The sequence below is a fragment of the Myotis myotis genome, unplaced genomic scaffold (genome assembly GCF_014108235.1).
Source record: "Myotis myotis isolate mMyoMyo1 unplaced genomic scaffold, mMyoMyo1.p scaffold_m19_p_1, whole genome shotgun sequence".
Taxonomy (NCBI): Eukaryota; Metazoa; Chordata; class Mammalia; order Chiroptera; family Vespertilionidae; genus Myotis; species Myotis myotis.
This window is the reverse complement of record NW_023416313.1, coordinates 136,307,059-136,323,045: the sequence shown is the minus strand read 5'-3', so window position 1 is coordinate 136,323,045 and position 15,987 is coordinate 136,307,059. Positions and strand designations below refer to the sequence as shown.

Below are 15,987 nucleotides of genomic sequence, written 5' to 3'. Positions count from 1 at the left end.
AGTGCACTGGGTGAAGTTTCTAGCCAGCCCTTATGAAGGCATAACATTTCCTGCATTTTTAATGATTGTGGTAGGATTCCTGTGAAATAAGTTAGGGGTGTATCCTGAAAATTCAAGCCCATTTTTCATGATAATCTAGATTTATGCTTCACACCTCTCCATTAATTATATAGCCCTGATTATTAAATCTGAAAATACATAAAAGACAAAAACACTAATGGACATAAGTGATATTTTTATTGTATTACTAAATACTATATATATTTTTTTCACTGTTACAAATTTGTAGATACTACATGAAAAATGATACATAATTTATATTTTATAGTTTGCTGTATGATGTATTTACACATGCAGTTAGTACCGATGCCATGCTACATTTCCTTAGGAGATGCCAGTTTAAAACAAAATATGAGCAAAATGTGAGCAGCTTATCTACTGTAGGAAAATACCTCTGGAGAGTGGAATGTATACCAACTGCACCTGCAAGTTCAGTATTAACAATATTAGATTTAATTTGGACTCCTGGGTCATGTTCCTTTTTTTTAAAAAAAATACACATAATTTAATTAACACATTTATATCAGAAAAGTTTTTTCCTTCTTTTCTTTTTTCCTCCCAAGTCTCCCCTTTATGGTATTTAAGAAAGAACATAAGTACACCAGGATCCACTAGCCAATAATAAAGGGCCACAATCTCAAAAAAAAAAAAAAAAAGAGGCATTTAACAGTGATACCATTTAAAAAGCAAAACATTAGAAAAATATTGAAGCTAAACTTAAATCAAAGTTAGCACAGTGATTTTTCTGGTTACTAGATATGCCACGGCGTCACCATACAGCCAAGAAACGAGGCATTGCTTTGGGAAGAAAAAGTTAATGCTAAAATTATTTCAGTTAGAATTTGTGATGCTAAAAGACCATTTATTTTAATGTTTTATTTTCATAACATAAATAATCCATACACATCCTGTGTATTAACAGATTTGCAACTTTTGCTATAACTTTACAAATGCTTAAATTTAAAAATTTACATTTGTAAAAAAATTATATATTTACTGAGCCCATAAAGTTGCAATGGGGCATGATAAATAAAATAACGAGAACCATTCTATTTTGGTTCAAAGGTAATCATGAAATTAAAAGTAAAACTTCTTAGACATAATTATCTAGAAAGGTGAAGGGATACTAAATGCCCCTCTCCCCCAAGGCAGTTTGCAGTGTGGGGGGAAACCAAGTGAATAAACAACTCAAATCTAAAATATTAAGTTACAAATTATTTAAATCCAGTGTTCTTTTTACAATAAATGTTCAGGAAGGAACATGCATGCTATGGCAAACATAAGAGCCCAAAAGGGTTAACACTAAGTTCATGCTAAGGTGGCTACTGCTGATCTCTGCTTGGGCTGCTCATCTCCTTAGGATTTATTGGCTGAGCCAGAGGATCGACGCAGCTTCATGGACATACGGCTTTTGCTAGTTCGAGGAGACATTGGAGAGGCCAGGTCGGCCCCATCTACCTGCGTTGCTGTGGGAGTTTCACTGGGTAGAACCTCTGGGTAGGAGCCTGTGGGAAAAGCAAAAGCATTAGTACAGGTCAGGCTATCCAGCCTCTAATCCCATATAAAACAACCTGTCGCTACTAATCTGTAGCAATGGATCCCAACCTTGAATGAGGTCTTTTGAGAGGAAAGAACAAGCCCCAAACTTGCTTGTTATAACAGTTAACTAATATTTTATTTAAAACCCAATGATCTGGTGGCTCATGCCATCATATTAGCAAGAAAGCGCCAATCCTTATTTCCAGAGCCAGAATCAAGCAGAGAGCTCCCCAGAAAAAGCAATGGGAAGCAAAATCTTTGGGCCAGAAAGGACAGGGATCCAAAGCACTATTAGCATGCAGGACGGGCTTAAGAAGCAGGTAAGAAGGACCAATTCCCATCTCTAGGGCATAGGGTATAACCAAGAAAAGGGCCTTCACTGCCTAAACTTGGAAACAACAAAGCAATCAGTTTCAAAAGGAATTCAGCACGACGAGACCACTATACATATAGGTATTAAAATATGCTTTCAAGAAGGAGGAAGAGGACAAGAATTCGCATTTGAAAGTCAGTTAAAAAGATAAACCAACCCCCAAATGTCTCAATTTAGAAGAGATAAACAATACTTTCTTTTCCTTAACTTAAACTTTTGCAATTATATTATCCAGTCATAGGAAAAAGGCAACCAGTAGAATTAGAAGATATAAAAATTTAAAAGCAAAGTTAAGTTCAAATTAGAAAATTATTTGTGTCATTTATAAAGTAGTGCTTCACCTCTGTACTTTATTTCCATGAATTGATTCTTTAATATACAGCAACTCTACAGAACTTTGCACATTATAGGCTCTCAAATATTTTCTGAATAAATAAGAAAGTATATTAAAAATAAAAGCCCTTGCCTGGCCGGTGTGGCTCAGTGGTTGAGCGTTGACCTATGAACCAGGATTGATACCCAGTGTGGGGAGGGCAGGAGGCAGCCGATCAGTGGTTCTCTCTCATCACTGATGTTTCTGTCTTTCTCTCCCTCTCTGAAATCAATAAAAATATATTTAAAAATAAAAAATAAAAATAAAAGCCCTTCAAAAAAACAAAGGAAATCAGCAAACAGAACAGAATAACAAAATTTAAAAAATTTTATATATTTTAAAGCACTTTAATCCAGATTTTCTGGGCTCTGTGTACATGGAAATATTCTTTATATGTGTCACAAACAGACACACACCATATAGGTTGCAGGCTTAAATTTACACAACTCTTTACTCTGTAGGGAAAGCTTTGGCATATTTGTTAGCCAAAGTAGCACCTCACTGACACTTGAAGCTTGGATATAATCATACTAGAACTTCCATATAATAAAACATTTGTGCCTAAATTGAAATTATGAGTATTTATAAGGAAACACAAGACCATTCAATAGGGATACCGGTCCTACTGAGATGTATCCCTGTTATTAAGAATGTGTCTTGGTAGGACACTTCAAAATGTTTTAAAGGCCAAATGTTCTCATTATACTTATGAACAAACATACATTGTCGAAGAAAAATATTTTATTACTCATAATCCAGGTCAACTGCCCTGCTTTCCAAAGCAGCTTCTTCAACATTATTTTTTTTTCTAACTGAAATGAGGTTGGCCTTCAAAATACAAGGAAAAGGAATATATATATTTCTGTTCACCTTTACTCATCCTGAAGATCTCAGTTGGTTGATCCTGGATCCCTACTGGAAAACCTCAAGGAGAATATGAACCCATGGCCCTTTTTAGGAAAGCACTGCAGATGGACGGCAGAAGGAAGGTGAAGAGCAGTGGCTCATGCTTTTCTGGTAATGCACATTATTCCCGCCAATCATGACAGGCTTTCCCATGGCTATTTACCTTGAGATGGCCAATGTTTTCTAGCGGAGGTTTTGGGAGGAAGAGAACTATCACTGCATTTCTTTCTTTGTTGTAAATGAAGAAATGGAGTAGCGAGCAGAGTGAGAAAACAAAAGAGAAGATAGATAACAGATATGAGAGACACTGCAGAATTTTACAGGTGTTAACCAAGGAGCAGAGAAGAGAGTAATCAGGTTTTTAATATGAAATACAATTGGTCATGCAATGTGTTAGAGTGATGATGTATCACAATGAATGCTTTGTAATTTCAAATGTTATACTTACCAACTAACACAACAAGTTCAAATAGGAAAAAAGAAAAGAAAAAAATTGTCTATGAGAGATGCTATAAACATCTATCTTTCAAAGTGTTCACTGTACTGGGGGTATGTTATCCTGATCACTCAGTCATAGAATCTTTAGAGCTATACTTACTGCACCACATGTTAGCCATAGCTGCCACATTAATTAAGTTAAAATTAAATATAAAAAATTGGCTTCTCAGTGCACTTGCCACATTTTAAGTGTTCAGCAGCCACATGTGGTTAGTGGCAAGCATACTGGTCAGTGCATTCAGAACATTTTCATCATCATAGAAAGTTTTATTGGAGAACATTGCTTTAGAGCAGCGGTTCTCAACCTGTGGGTCATGACCCCTTTGGCGGTCGAACGACCCTTTCACAGGGGTCACCTAAGACCATCCTGCATATCAGATATTTACATTACGATTCGTAACAGTAGCAACATTACAGTTATGAAGTAGCAACGAAAATAACTTTATGGTTGGGTCACAACATGAGGAACTATATTTAAAGGGCCAGAAGGTTAAGAACCACTGCTTTGGAGTATGCCAAATTCAAATAATGCTTTACTCAAAAACAGGAATTCCCATGTCTCCCTTACAGCCTGCAGCGCGAAATGCCCCCTTTAGTAAACTGAGTCAAATCAGGCTTCTTAGTGTGTGTAGAATATAGCTACGAGTACCTCTTCACATGTTAGCAAACAATTATGGTATATACTCAGCATTCCCAAACTCTATAAATAATTTAGAGTAGACAGATCTCAACTTTATTTATTTATTTATATTAAAAACATTTTTTATTTATTGATTGACGAGAGAGAGAGAAAGAGAGAGAGCGAGCAATTTGTTGTTCCACTTACTTATGCATTCATTGGTTGAATTTTGTATATTCCCTAACCAGGGAATGAACCTGCAACTGGCATTTTGGGACGATGTTTTAATCAACTGAGCTCCCTAACCAGGGCTAGATCTCAATTTTAGATGTAAAGAATACAGTGATACCTACACTTCATTTCACATCCTATTCTGCCTAAGTACTGATTTATATCACCTGAGTTATAAAGAATGTTAATTTATTTCTATTATTAATATATCCTCAAGTATAAAGTTTACAAAGTATCTATGGACTCCTATATTTATGCATACTGCATCTGTTACTAACACTGGTACAGTACTCACACAGACTGTGTCTATATCTTAAAGGTATAATAAATTGACTCATATATTGTGCACAGATTACAATAAACTATTATTATAAATACATGTAACATGATGAATATGACTGTGGGGATCTATATAGATTATATATGGGAACTTAATGAATAATTTATTGTGGCTGACAGGCATGACCAGTTTAAACTGCTAAAGTTATAGGGTAGATATATAGGCTTTAAAAATACCGTGACTTTGAAAGCAATTCCAATTAATACTAAACTAAGAGGCAATGTGATCTGTTAGAAAGCATGGGCATGGGTTAGACAGGTATCATAAAATGCCAAATTTGTCATGTTATTAGCTTTGGATCTTGGGCAAACTGACACCGGACAGTTTTTTTATTTGTAAAATGGAGACAACACTAGTTATTTTGCAAAGTTGTGAGGGATAAATGACGACATATACGAAAATCCTGGCACAGAGCAGGTACCCAATAAGTATAGCCCTATAATAAGATTACTAAACACATACGAGTGACAATTAACATTCTTTGAATCAGAACAGATGGGGATTAGAAAAGAAGGAATAGAAATTAGAAATATTTTTGAAGAAAATGACCACTTATAAAATATAATTGTTGAAATGTGGAGAACACAGCATACCAAAAAGTTTAGTTTTGGGGAAATTAATTTATCTACTCTTATGCTAATATTCCTATAATATATAAGCTTATATTAAAGGATGCAGATTACCTAAATAATCTTACTGCTTTAATATTGTTACAGGAGGTGATAAGTGATTAAGATTAGCATGGATTCACCACTGAATGTCATAAAGTAAATAACACATTTAAAATAAAATGGCACAGAAATATAGGCAAAGTGGTTTCATTTTAAGATATTCAAGAATTACCATTATTGCAACTTAGAACATATCTAAGCTTGTCATATTTCATCTCCTTACAAATGGGAAAACTGGGTTTAAGATACATTAATTTATTTGAGATCATGCAGATAATAAACAGCAGAACTAGGATTTAACCCAGATCAGTCTGATTCCAAAGCCCATACTTCTCCATGGCAACCTTAAAACTATTTTTAAAAAAAAGAAGAAAGAAGATTTTTCAATTAGTAAAGTAGAGCCTTAAAAATAGAAATCTTTTATAATTTCTAATTTGTAAATATGACACGTGATTGGGCATTTTCTCTCTTTCCTCTCTCTTTCAACAGCAAGAAGGGGTTGAAAATATTTAGATAAAATGGGTAATTATAATAGTTGAGATCATGGATTCTGAAGTCAGAGTCTTGCTTTAACAAGTACCAGCTGACTCTGGATAAGGAATTTATTTCGTAAGCATATTTTTTTAAAAAAACACCTCATAGACTTGCCATAAAGATTAAATGAGAGGATGCATGTATAGTAGTACTTAACACAGTGATTATTCAATTATTATTTTACTATTATCATTACAAAAATTTTACTCTGAATGAATGTTTTATATGGAAATTGAACATAGTAATTATTGTCACAAAAGGTTAATGGGCTCTAACCGATTTGGCTCAGTGGATAGAGCATCAGCCTGTGGACTCAAGGGTCCCAGGTTCGATTCCGGTCAAGGGCATGTACCTTGGTTGCGGGCACATCCTCAGTAGGGAGTGTGCAGGAGGCAGCTGAATTGATGTTTCTCTCTCATCGATGTTTCTAACTCTCTATCCCTCTCCCTTCTCTGTAAAAAATCAATAAAATATATTAAAAAACAAAACAAAACAAAAAGCAAAAGGTTAATGGTTAATAATTTTAGGCTAACCTAGTGATATGATTAGGAATCTGTTTTTAAAAACATAGTAAACAAACTTATAGGTTATGCTATATGTTGAAGGAAACTGATTTTCCTGTTGGCATTTACAAATATTATTTTAAAGATTATATATATAAATATATATATATAAAATCTTCTGAGTTCCTAAAATATATTCTTCCAGGTTACTTCAGAGCCTGGAAAGTAAAGTGTAAAATGACTTTTAAAGAAGGACACTGAGCTTAAATGGTTACTTAAAGCAATGGCTAAATTTTGATGATTCGTTCTATCCAAAGGTTCAAAGAGATGGATCTGATCATCATAACGCTATCCCATCTACATGTGGCAATACAGATTTTGTGAAATAATAGTAAAATAGATTAGAATGAAAGATGATTTGACACTACCCTACGTTTTCATAATCACTCTTATCTAGATTAACTCTTACTTTGATGGCATACATAGAAATATTTGAATCTTATTACTAATTTTTATAATATTTATTTAAATAGCAGCCTAACTCATTTCGATTCCGCCAGGGCACATGCCCCCATTGAAGGCTTGATCCCCAGTGTGGGGCATGCAGGAGGCAGGAGGCAGCCGATCAATGATTCTCTCTCATCATTGATGTCTCTATCTCTCTCTCCCTCTCCCTTCTTCTCTGAAATCAATGAAAACATATTAAAAAAATAGCAGCCTATACGTTTTCTAAAGGTTATTATACAGTTGTATGTAGGTATTGGTATGAATATTTACGTGTGTATATGAATATGTGTATATGTGCATATATAGTCAAACACGGATCAATCCTTTAATTTTTAAAGTACTAACATTTCTATACTTAATTTGCAGAAAAACAATAAATCCAAGTGGAGTTATATACTAGTTCAATACTACACAATAAACATTAAGCATATTTATGGCCGGTGATACTAAAAAGACAACACTGAAAAAAAATGAGTGTTATTTTTAATGTTGAAATTAAGACAATATTTATTGCACTTTTCCAGCAAAAAAAAAAAAAAAAAAAAAAAATCCTGTTTCTTGTTGGCATTCCATAATTTCTTTTATTAAAATAAGACTTGATTTGAAAAGATAATGTGCTATTAGGGAAAAATATCTAGATTTTGAACTACCAATGTAATTTGGTCAAGAAGAGGAGTAATTTCATTGTAGAGTCAGAGGAGAGGTGTTCATGAATATAAAAAAAGTTAAAAAAGAAGGTCACTGTAAAACTTTTGATATTTTCCACACACATGCTTGACAAAGATAAAAGGATTTTTCTTGTAATTTTTTTTAAAAAAATAAGGGACAAGAACAATCTAATAATGTTTTAATGTAGTTATCATGATGTAACACTTTGTTGATCTTCCATATCTCCCCTCAATGACCTTAGGGATAAAAATAATTTCCCGTAAGTATCAGTCTACTGCCACAGAGTCCATTTTGAGAAAACACAGTTATGAAATTTATGGAGCAACTATGATATATCAAAAATGCTCTTCATATCTATTTAAATAACACTAAAAATTATTTTTTAAAATCTTTATTTTTGTATCTTAATGTCATCACAGTTGGTACATTATTGTTAAATAGAAAGTAGGTTTTAGGTCATCTTAAATCAACTTGTCAACTTAAAAAATAGTATTTTTTACATTATTCCACCAAATAAAATTATGTTATAGGATTGGTTAGAAAGATGATATTCTTTATATGATTATCATATTGGCATTACTTTAAACTTAATTTCAAATTATTGCATTTGTATTGATGAGTATTATTTTATATACATGAAGTATGCACAGAATATTTAAAGCTAATTTTCACTTGCAATTATGAATGCATTTCCTCAATATGGCAAATTTTCTATGTTAAAAAGTAAAAATGAACCAAAAAACTTCCATACTGCTATTATGTAGTTTATTTCATGTCTTCTCTCCCCTGCTTTGACTTACACTTTTAAAGAGAATTCTATATGTATGGAGTGGTTTAGGACAGAAAAATTTGAGGTGACTGGAAAAAAATAAAACAATCATTCATCAGGTAACACAATGCTTTTGTTACTACAGAAGTAAATATTTAATTTTTATATTGTGTTGAACTGAGAGCCACTCTGCTAAAAATTTCTATCTTTAATAACTACGCAGTCTGCAAAAAATATATAAAAAGGTATTTGGTAATACTGGACCAAGTTATTTACAGGCAAAACCAACCTCTTACAGTGTTTGTATCTAATGGTTCCTAAAGGTAAAGACAATTTAAAAAAATTAATTGAACGTTCTACAGCATGCTGTATAACGATTGAGCTGTTTTGCACTGAATAAAGTTTTCTTCTTCACTGCACCCCCAAAAAATATTTAACTGAAAGAATTTTTAGCATGGCATTAGGTTTACGTTAAAATTCACATCTGCATTACTATTTAGATAACTGTCAATTTTATGTTAAACAAATTGTAAATAAAACACTGAAATACAATAAAAAAATGAAGCCAAAAGAGCCTTGACTTGGTTACTGTATCATCCTTTAATGCCTCAGAAAGTGAGAATATTATTTACTTCCCATATTACATATATGTATCTGGCAAAATATGCAGGATAATATGCAAAATAGAAAGGAACATGAAGAAGAGGGATGTGAAGGACTCCAGTTGGTAAACAACTAGAACATTAAAATCGACACCCTTTCTACATTTAACGGGAAAACTTAGTCTGAGTGTGGTCCCATTATCAATATTTTTCAGTTGTGAAATATATAGCTTGACTATGTGATTTACGAAAGTATTGTTCATATCTATTTTAATAATCTAGTCTATTTATCAGATATTCTCTATTATTAAAAAGGACATTTTCAGGTAAGAACTTAACTAGTTTTTATTTTGTTGTTCATTAATTTACTTTTTTTTTTTTTTCATTAATTTACTTTTAATATCTTCCTTTTGCCATCTTTCTATATGCTAAACTGAATAATTTTAGATAGTATCATTCCATTGAAGTGAATCTTAGGTTTTTTAATCTTTCTTTCAAAAGATTCAACCTAGTCATCATTGCTAATAAGTCTTTTATATTAATCAAAAGAGCTCTAAGATTTTAGGTATAATTATTTTTATAATGCCCAGTTAAATGGTCACAGAAATGGAAGCTTTAATTTCATCAACTAAATCTCAATTGAGAATTACAGAATTTTTTTTCAAATAAATTAGGCAAGTACAACAGTACTGTACCTTTTAAACTTATTTAATATAAAAAAACTTACAAAAGAGAATTTAAAGAGTTACTATAATAAACTTCAAGCATATTGTATTATCTTTTCCTGCTTCCTTTGAACACCATTAAAATAGTCATCTTTATATTTCGGGTGCCTAGTATAGTGCAAGGCACACAACAGAACAACTATTTGGTGAGTTAAGATACTCAATAAAAATGCAACACATTATAAAATACAAAGACATACCATTTCAGTTCAGTAGTATTACTTTTTCATGCTGATAAACAAAGAAGGTCAATATAAGAAGATGTAACTAATTTCAACCAAGGGGTTTATTATTAGTTATTTTTTATACCAGAACCAGTGTTAGTGTTTCATGCAGACTTGGGTTAGTAAGTATAATTCTGGAAAAAATTTAGTGACCATTTCTGAAATGTTTAGTATGAACCAGGGCAGTGTTAAGTTTGCATATTGTTTGAGTTACAAGCTTAGTGCTTGTTAATTGGAAAAAAAAAAAAAGGAAATAGGGGAAGAACAAAGAATGTTTTGGTTGACACTTTGTCTTACCTTCAGATAAACAGAACTGATATTTAATGATCTAAAGAGGGAAATAAAATAAATGAAACAATCATAAGGAGTACAAAGTATTACAGAATAGGAAGGCCATGAGTCATTTATTTTTTACTGATTTCTTCAAAATTAGTTAATAGTAAAAATGCAGTACCCTTTTATAATCTTTAAATATTGTAAAATAATTAACTATTTTGAGTACTTTTAAATCTAGACTATTCAACTTTATTTGTAAAATCAGAGATAAGACAATATTCTTGGCCATGAAATTTGATGCTCTAAAGTTGACAGTACATGCTCAACTTGTGTTTCTTTTGCAGATACTTCCTTCAGTAATGATTCCGTGAAACACAATAGTCACCGTCCGTTAGCTCAGATAAAATGTGGTGTATGCACTTCTATGAAGACTTTCAAAGGAATTCCATGTAGGTAAAAGAAAGTATGAATCAAATTTACAGGCCAGATTCAAATATTAAATAATGATGAAAAATATTTATATTTCAATGTTGGAACTGGAATTTTGTTCAGGCATGTTTTCTATTATTTTAAGAGTTTTTAGAACAAAAGGGCATTGCATTTCAAGTTCAAATAATGACAAGTAATGAATACTTGCTTTTAACCTTACCAGCATCCGGTGGTAAGTGATGGTAGGGAGCTGGAGAAAAAACCTGCGCCGCGAAATCTTCAAACGTCGTTGGTTCTAAATGGTGCTGGACAATTGTTTGCAGGTACCGTGCTCTCTCCTCATAGCTGATTTCCTTCAGTTAAGGATGAAGTTAATGCAGCTTATATTGAAAAAGAATAGGCTCATCAAAAGGGACCATTGTGATTGCTAAGCCATCAGTTCTTGATAAATATGATGATTCATTAACCTTGCATATATCAAAAGTATGGCTTTTTAAAGAGTAAAAAATACGGTTTTTAACATGTTTACATTTCTGGATATCACTATAAATGGCAGCTTAACAGGGAGACATTTATTAGAAAGTAATTATAATACTGAACTGTTGGAAGAAAGAAAGTTAAGTTTACTTGAGAAAGGATTCAACTGCTATCAGGTCAGCCTCTTTTTAGTCAGCTTCAGATCTGCAGATTTACTCTGAGAAGCCACACAATAAATACGATAATGCTGTTTAAAATACTATAACTGAAATTCTACATTTTTCATTTGTAAAGATTTATTGTGAAAAATTCCTGCATATCTTCCTTTTTTTTCCTAAAATCTCTGCATTTTCCCAACAATTGTCCTCATTTTGAATGGTAGACTACTGTTGCTATAATCCTCGAATAACTCCATGCGGTTAAGATAAATACATAGTTGAATCTGTATGTCAGGAAAAACCCCCAGTCAATTATAACACTGAAACAAGCAGGAATATTTGCAAAGAGACCACAGGACTCCTAAATACTGTCTAACAAAGCATCTACAGGGCACTGACACTGACAGAAAAACACTGTACTTCCCTTTCACCACATTTTCTTCTCTGATATTATTGACAAGCAACCAGTACCTTGAAGTGTTGTTGCTTTTGAACAACCCACTCCAGGCTTCCTGTTTCAGCAGGCCTGATTGTGCTGTTAGCACAGAGAGGGCGAGAAAGAGAGAGAATATTTCTGTTGTTCACGAAAGCAACTATGGAAATGGCTGTCAAAATGTAGAGCAGCAGGCAGCAACATACAATTATCAGGAAAAGCTCACATGCTGACTTCATGTCGTATAGTTCCTGAACTGAGAAATCAGTTAACCTTTCTTCTACAACTTTTAAAAGTTTTCCTGCTGTACTCAATATGCTCTGTTGATAGGCTTTACATAAGACGTTTAAGTAAGTATAAAGAAAAATAAAAAATCTGCCTATTGGTGGTTGTTTTTTTCACTCTGATTTTCCGAAACTCATTTAACTATTTTCTCCCCAAAATTCCTTATTCTTTTGAAAAGAAAATTACAATTCAATTACTGTAGTTCTACAATTCTAGCAATTGTATCCCAAGTCTACAATCAAGATCAAGAAGAAAAGTTGTGAAATATAATTTAAAATTCTAATTCAATGGGAGCTACCATAGTCAGTTATATTTATAAAAGTGATTAAGAAGAGGGGAAAAAAAGCATAAGAGTAAAGGGAAGCCTATATCAATAGGTACTTGACTGAGACTGTGATATCCTTTGCCCTCTAAATGGCTTGAGTACTTTTTCCTTGTATTAAAATTTATTTTATGCACTGAAATAATCTGAATTCCAATTCCTTGCCATCCATTATTTTCAATTCTGCACACTGAGGTTGAACTTCAAAAGAATTTTACTTCAGATATGAGTAGCAACAGGACAAGATTATTAAAATGATCAATGGTAAGAATTTTAAGGAAGGATCATATAGACATTTTTGAGTGTTAACATAGAAAAGAAATGTAGCACACGTTAAAAAGAAGGTATATGGTTATAAATGGAAAAGGATGAAACTGATGGTTCAATCTAAATAATACCACATATCTCACAACTTGTTGGAAAGTACTTTTTTCATTGGGGGAGATTCACAGCTGCTGAATTTTCTGCAGTTAATAGAGTCCTTTGATTCACAGCAGTGCCCCTTGTACAAAAAATACTGGCCTTTGTGTATTACCAGAAACTAATTTTCTATTTGGCTGAAAAGGGAAAAATGGGGTTATTGCTTCTCCCTCCTACAGAGCTTTTCATTATGCCTGATGCACTCAACTTCTAAGCTCTTCTGAGAAAAAAAATAACTGAAGAGGCAAGAGGTAGAAAAATGAGCTTGTTAGCACATTAGAAGTGAAGTATCTTGGTGGGCCCTAGAAATTCCCAGTGGTGTGTTAACTTATCGCTCTATGCACGCTGGCACTGACAGTCTCCCAATTGATCACTCTCTTCTCGCACCAAAGGTGCTGCCAGGAAGCAAAGGCTGCAGGCCCACAGGAGAGCAGTTTGCTATCAAAACAAGCTGTGTTTAAAAGTCTGCCTGAATGGGTAAAACGCTTCATGGAAAGTAGGGTGGAGGCACCTACCTGCTTTTAAAATGCTCTACTTTCAGAGGGCTTATAAATGAAATATTTCACTTTATCTTATTATATTTAGAGTTTACACAAAAATTAAGCAGAAAGAAAGCAAATGTTAATATTTCTAAAGCAGAAGGGTATTTCCAATGTATTAAAATTTATAAAAGCAAGACATGACTATCTAGGTAAAATATATTTTGGAGTATAATTCTGCTTCACTATACAAAAAAAGAGATATAAAACGACACAAGCTAAAATGATCCAGATATAATATATTCATTTACATAAAAACACAGGATGTATTTAATAAAATTACAAAACATCTTCGTTAGTGAAAATGATGCTTTCTAAAACGATTTTTAAAGAGTGAAACAATCAACCCTCGCTGGTTTGGCTGAGTGAATAGAGAGTCAGCCTGAGGACCAAAGAGTCCTGAGTTTGACACCTTGGTTACAGGCTCTTCCCCGACCTGGGCCCTGGTCAGGGCTCATGCAGGAGGCCACCAATCAATGTGTTTCTCTCACATCAATATTTCTCTCTGTCTTTTCCTCTCTTTTCCACTCTCTCTAAAAATCAATGGAAAAATATCCTTGGGTGAGGATTAAAAAAAAAAGTGAAACAATCATTAATGATTGAATTTAAATTAGGCAGGCTAATGTCTGAAGTTTTCTTTTGGGGGGATTATCTTCAGAAAACACTGCTAGCTTAGTAAATAATTAGGGTTTACCTACAGTAACTCATCTTCTAAACATTTTTTATAATTTTCAAAGTTTGATGTGGCCAAATAAATAAAACCAACCAACCCATTCTATAGTATTTAAATATTTTCCTCTATTTACTTCAGAAAACATATAATATTCAGGAGATTTAACAAACCCTGAGTACTTAAACACAGTCCTAAGTCCACAAACAAGGTGCTTTTTGTGAAAGTTCCAAACAGTGCTGTTAGCATCTGCATTGGTAATCATAATCCAAAGTGGTTAATTCCTATTTCTCATATAATAGACAAAGTTAGACATGTATTCCTTAAAAGACAGCTCTCTAGGAAAGAGTTATCAGTACCTATAAATTAAGTGGCATACACAAACTTGAGGGCTAGCAATAACAGGATAGCTCAAGCTATATTCCTTCTGTGAGTACGTGTTGCCATTGTCATTGAAATTAAAAAACTGAAATGGGTGAGATGATAAAAAGGTAATGGTAAACTAACAAATTCAGAGCAAAATTTAAAGTATAAGTCTAAACTGAATTAAGAAGGTTTTTATTGTAAATTTAAAACCACCCAAACCAAACTAGCTAATAAAAAGCTATTTGATGAGGGAGACTTTTAGCTGGTAGGAATCTTTAATACAAAACTAGCCAATCAAAAAAAATAACACACAGGTGCTGCAATCACAGCAATACAATTATCCACTAATCCTTCCTTCTACTTTCTGCAAAAGCAGAAAAGGGGGGAGGAATATTGCTATTCTAAAAATAATAAAAAGAGCCAACCAAACATTTTCTATAGTACAAATAATTTAAACCTAATCTGTACTTCATAATATTAAGTTAACATTACTATTCATTTTAAGTAACTCCTATTGATTTTAAACTTATGTATGAAATTATTTGTGGTCCCCTGTAACTGTGTTGAGACCAGCTGTCAAGAAAATGGGGTTCAATTTCAGCCCAGTCCTGGAAAGAGGTGCATGCATCCTCTGTGCCACAGTCTACTTGTATGTTAGGGTAACCCAAAAGTCCCATGACATCTGTGCTAAAAATAGTTTATTTTGACCTTTGGGTCAAGCCTTTATAAATAGCAGGCGCTGCCTCCAGGAGGGCAATTTTCAATGCCAGTTTAAGAAACATCTGTATTGATATGCAAGAACTCTTTGCTAATATTTCTTGTTTGTAGTATATATAGAGGGACTTATTTGGATGAGATGAAACTGATTTCTCATGAAAAAGACAATATGAAAAGGTATAATAAAAGGTTAAGTAGTACCACAATTTTCAAATTTTACTAATGTATATAAAAATAAATAAAAGGTAGATCTGGTTTTAAAAAAGCAACAAACTTTCATGCTCCACAATACATTTCTTAATAATATAATGTTAAGTCCTAGCTGGTTTGGCTAAGTGGATAGAGCGTTGGCCTGCGAACCAGAAGGTCCAGGATTCAATTCCGGTCAAGAGTACCGGATGCGAGAAGGGAGAACCAAGATGGCGGCATAGGTTAACGCCGGAGTTTGCTGCTTTGAACAACTACTTCAAAAGTGAAACCAAAAAACGGAAGGGACATCACCCAGAACCACAGGAACGCTGGCTGAGTGGAAGTCCTACAACTAGGAGGAAAGAGAAACGCATACGGACACTCAGAGGAGGCGCAGTGCTGAAGTCAAATTCTGAGGTGCGGAGTGCGCGGAGCGGGCTGGCGGCGGAGGGCGCGGTTGGCGTTTTCAATCGGGAGGGAGTCGCAGACTCTGAGCTCCAGATCCGGGCGAGTCTTTAGGGACCCAGACTCAAACGGGAGAAGCGGGACTGTCTGGCTTCGGT

The 15,987-nt window shown here is 33.6% G+C and overlaps 1 protein-coding gene across 9 annotated transcripts in view; it reads right to left on the bottom strand.

Annotated features, from left to right (window-relative positions):
• Positions 1 to 218: 218 nt before the first annotated feature.
• The window catches only part of RALGAPA1 (Ral GTPase activating protein catalytic subunit alpha 1), a 277,152-nt gene continuing 261,383 nt past the window's right edge, over positions 219 to 15,987 (bottom strand). For 4 of the 9 annotated variants that reach the window (XM_036353118.1, XM_036353126.1, XM_036353123.1 and 1 more), the window contains 3 exons: positions 11,069 to 11,193; positions 3,700 to 3,702; positions 219 to 1,565 (listed from right to left, as the gene is read on the bottom strand). In XM_036353118.1, the coding sequence (XP_036209011.1) occupies positions 1,417 to 1,565; positions 3,700 to 3,702; positions 11,069 to 11,193 (277 nt within the window). In that variant the 3' untranslated portion in view covers positions 219 to 1,416. Of the gene's footprint in view, positions 1,566 to 3,215; positions 3,270 to 3,699; positions 3,703 to 10,440; positions 10,472 to 11,068; positions 11,194 to 15,987 lie in introns of those variants that run through there. The other 5 variants (XM_036353109.1, XM_036353128.1, XM_036353130.1 and 2 more) reach the window with 4 other exon arrangements.